Raw genomic sequence first — 4,418 nt, 5'->3', positions numbered from 1 at the left:
TTATAAAACCCGAAAGGTATTTAATCATGCCGAACTCAAAATTAATATTTATACTTTCAGTTTCCTACATATATATATATATGTAGTTGAGACCATGTACAAATCACTTTTAACATGCGAATGATACGAAACAAAAACAAAAATACACGCAACGACAACAAATTAATTACACCACAACAAAATATACATAGTGTGTAGCTTAATTATTATTCCTTAACTTATATTATTTTGTAGCATAATTACATTATTCAAATTAATTACAAAAATGCCACCATGTGACTTTTTCTTCACTTAGCATATTTCACATTGTAATTGTTATTTGTATCTGATCTTAACACTATATATATAAACACTATATACGTTTTTCGTTTAGTAATTTTAATATATAGTGAAGATATAAACATTTTCTTAGCCAGCCAAATCATGAAGCAGTTGCACCCCCATTAAATTCCTATTAGGCAAATTTTGTCCTTGATCACCCTCTAGAAGTGAAGAGTATTGTATTGCAGTTTGGCAATCTTCCATATTGTCTCTAGGGTAATACAATGGCATCCCATCTCCACCAGCACTACCACCGCCACCGGCACCACCAGCATCTTGTTGTAATCCTAGGGTCAAAGAAACATTACTATTGCGAATACCGGCATTATTATTACCAAAGTTATGATTGTATGCTGAAAAGTCTAGCTCTACTGCTCCAAAAGAATCAGCTGTGGCCCTTGGAAAACTATGGTGAAAGTCATGGCTAAGGTTTTTTGTGATATGGTGGTCATGGTGATTTATTAAGGAAGAAAGACAATCGGAGTCTCTCTGGATAAGCTGATCCACTTTCGGTTTTTGCTCCATTTGCGCGATTAATGTGATGTTCTCGTTAACAGTTGCGTTGAATCTAACCGCGACACCTTGATTGTTTTCATTATTATTATTATTATTATTATTATTATTATTATTATTATTATTATTATTATTATTATTATTATTATTATTATTATTATCTTTTGTTTCTTCCATATACATCTCCTCCACCATGGGCTTCCATAGCCTAACTCTTGCATTGATGAACCAATTTGATACCTTTGCTCAAGTAAAACAAATTGTTACAAGAAAGAATAATTGTGCCTTGTACGTGATGCAACATGCAAGTATCCATCACTAGGACTATAGAAAGTGTCGGCATTGTATCATGTGATTAGAAATAATAAGTGACTTTAGCATTTTCTAGAAATAAAAATATACGTGAATTAAGTGTTGACGTTAAAAGGACGGTGATATTGACATACCTGGCTTTTTGAGAGACCAGATAGTTTGGCTAGAATGCATTTATCGACATCACTAGGGTACCTGTAATTTCATGTAATATACAATTAGTATATGGAACTATATGAGATTAATAAAAGTTATTGAAATAACATTAATTAAACAGGTTCAATTGTAACATAGTAAATTAAAATTATGTTTTTAATAATTTAAGGAACTAAAAAAGAAGTTTACTAAAATAACTTTTGTGGATGAGACTTAAAGAAAGGGCACATTAATATGGTCCCTAAAGAAAGGTGCAAAAGAATCAAATCCACATTAAAACATAAGAGGAAGGCCCAAGAGAAAAATAATAAATAAAATGAAATTTGATGGGATATATAATATGACAAAAAATAATTTAGGAATCAACATAGGGATGAAAACAACAATTGAGGAGATATTGAAAAGAAATATTTTTGATAAGCATTATTTTTCAAACAAATTAAACCTAATTTTCAAACTACCAATTAATTTTGTGATGAATTTTTCACAAAGTAGGTTCCATAAGAATCCTACAAAAATTTGTTTTTATCTTTAATGTGTTTGGATAACAATTACAAATTTTTTAAACTAGTGATGTCGATAAGGGTGCTTACGGGTGCAGGAAGTGCTCAAACAGCCAAGCACGAAGAATGTTCACAGATTGGTCAGGCAATCCGCGTTGAGGCCGCCAAGGGTGGCTATCCATCATGTTCATTTGTTGTAAAGACCTTTCTTGCCTTAAAGATTGATCAAGAAGCCTTAGCCTAGGAGTCTCCCCTTTTGTTGCACCAAGGGTAGAAATGTCTTTTTCTCCCATCGCCTTCTTCGTCTCCCTAATCTGACCTACAATCCCATCTCTCAAACACCTAAAATGCCTAGACATTGCCTTTGAAGCCAAGGTTGAATAAACTCTTGCTGCACCATTACCAGCCACTGCTTCAAATGATGAAACCAATGCCTTCATTTGATCACAATAATTATTGTATTTTTTATCCACCTATATATGTCAAACAATAAAAACCAAAAGTAAATCTTTCATGTGATTTTAACTAATATACACAAATTAGTTAACTTTTAGTAACAAACATTTAACAAGAAAAGAGGTTTCTCAAATTAAATGAAGCAGCAAACTTCATGTGGGCATTTATAATAGAAAGATTGTGGTCACTTCATTATATAATTATCAATTTAAAGAAATAAAATAAAATAAAACATTTACAACAAAATCATGTGTGACCTTAAAATTCACTTAACTAGTGGCGCACAAGGAACAAAAGAAAAGCAATTCAATCGGTGATCCTCGCGGTTTTGTGATGTATATGGAAGATGCAAAACATGGTTCTCTTTGATAACAAACAGGTCTCGATTAATCATATAAAGGAGGAAATTAAGAGAAATAGCTTCCTATGGGTCAAAAGTAGAGCGAAACTAACGGATGTGGGTTGGGCTTACTGGTGTTCCTTTTCATTTTATATGTAATTTTGTTAGGTGTGTATGTGTTTTGGGTGTGTTGTTCTAGTCCAGCTACTTGCTAGACTAGTTGGTTTTTTTCTAATAAAATTTGCCGTTCAAAAAAAAATCATGTTAAACAGTATAATATTCAATTTGAATATTGTTTAAAGTTTCAAAATACAAATTAATAATACCTCATTAAGCATTTGAAGGAGCTTTGATTTTCTATTTTGCAACTCCAAGAATTCAAGAGAATTTAAAGCTATATTCTTGGAAGAACTAGCATTCATATTATTCAAATTATCATGATCTTGACACTGATTGGTTCTTTGAGCCTTTGCCTTTGAAGAATGATCATTTTGCTTTGTACCAAGGTTGCAAAACTCATAAAGGAGATCTTGTGCATGTACCAAGTACTTTGAACTACTTAAGTTGAACTGTGCACTTTGATCATGTTGATCAGTACTTCCTGATTGTCTTAAGAACTCATCTTGATAATCATTTGTCATCATATGATCATGTTGCTCATATATATTCATGGGTTTCCCATAATACATGACTTGGTGATTATGATGATGATGATGATTTTGTGGTTGTCTTACAAGCTTAAAGGCTTGTAGTCCAATGGATGAAGGATTAGTGGAAGATAGAGAAAGAGAAAGACCTTTACTTGGTCTTTCATTTGGTTCACATGGGATTGATACACATCTTTGGAGAGAAGGTAATTCATCAAACTGACATGAATCTCCGGAGTCTTTGCCCGCGATCATGACCACACGGTTTGGAAGAAGATGAAGGGAAAAATCAGAGTTTTCAGGAAGAGATTATTGATGACTTATCATAACGTGATGATAAATATGATGATGATGATGGTGATGGTGATGGTGATGGTGATGGTGATGGTGATGGTGATGGTGATGAAATCAAACATAAAAAAGATTCAAAAAGATGCAAAAAGAAAAAAAAAAATCTTTATATATGATCTTAACCTGAGTTCTTGATCCACTTCTTCCAAGAAACCCTAGATAATATATTATGAGACTGAGCTTCACTAGCACATGTGTAGGTGTCGGTGGTGGTTAATGGTTGTGGAAGCTAGAGTGACAAATTTTCTTCATATATAGAATGAGTTTACAAATGCTATATATTTACTTGATGTAACCAAGAAAATATGTTATCAATGCACGCCACCATTTTGTAGTAACTAATAAAGGGTGTTATATACGGTTACAGCATATGAATCATATTAAATGAAATGAAAACTTTGTTACGTTAAATAATAATAACATAAAAACAAAACTCAATATACTTTAATTTAAAACATAGTAGTTTAATTTGTGGGGTGTATAAGTGTTTATATACATATCCAGTTTAGGTATACGAAGTCATTTTTTTGTATGCTATGTGTATTTTAGCTAGAGGTGTGCGCCGTTCGTTTCGGACTAAAATTTTGCTTAAAAATACATGAAATAAAGGTAAAACTACCTAAAATGAAGGTATAAAAAATGAAATTGAGATATTAGTACATGAAACGGAGATATAAATACATGATTATGATAATACTAAACTATTAATACGTATAATACATGAAATAGAAGAAAAAAGCCTGGAAAATATGATAAAAAGAAGAGTTCGGTTCGGTTAGTTTCGGCTATTTCGTTTTCGGTTACTTTGGTTCGGTTCCG

The 4,418-nt window shown here is 32.1% G+C and overlaps 1 protein-coding gene across 1 annotated transcript; it reads right to left on the bottom strand.

Annotated features, from left to right (window-relative positions):
- Positions 1 to 223: 223 nt before the first annotated feature.
- LOC143543198 (homeobox protein BEL1 homolog) lies at positions 224 to 3,594 on the bottom strand. The gene is made up of 4 exons (XM_077035569.1): positions 2,928 to 3,594; positions 1,896 to 2,278; positions 1,281 to 1,341; positions 224 to 1,074 (listed from the first exon to the last, which is right to left on the bottom strand). Exons 1-4 carry the CDS (start codon positions 3,501 to 3,503, stop codon positions 409 to 411), a joined length of 1,686 nt encoding a protein of 561 aa, XP_076891684.1. The 5' UTR covers positions 3,504 to 3,594; the 3' UTR covers positions 224 to 408.
- Positions 3,595 to 4,418: the final 824 nt, after the last annotated feature.

This window comes from Bidens hawaiensis, unplaced genomic scaffold (genome assembly GCF_021521415.1).
Source record: "Bidens hawaiensis isolate Kalapana, Puna unplaced genomic scaffold, B.hawaiensis_p1.1 tig00013078_1, whole genome shotgun sequence".
NCBI lineage: Eukaryota > Viridiplantae > Streptophyta > Magnoliopsida > Asterales > Asteraceae > Bidens > Bidens hawaiensis.
This window is presented reverse-complemented; position numbering and strand designations above follow the sequence as displayed.

What these genes read in the sequence shown, in the direction of transcription:
- LOC143543198 (XM_077035569.1), bottom strand. Translation starts at nt 3,503, where the DNA reads ATGATCGCGGGCAAAGACTCCGGAGATTCATGTCAGTTTGATGAATTA. An exon ending in TCCTTCAAATGCTTAATGAG is followed by an intron (nt 2,279 to 2,927) that starts GTATTATTAATT and finishes TGACATATATAG; the next exon opens with GTGGATAAAAAATACAATAA. An exon ending in TTTGAGCACTTCCTGCACCC is followed by an intron (nt 1,342 to 1,895) that starts GTAAGCACCCTT and finishes ATGAAATTACAG; the next exon opens with GTACCCTAGTGATGTCGATA.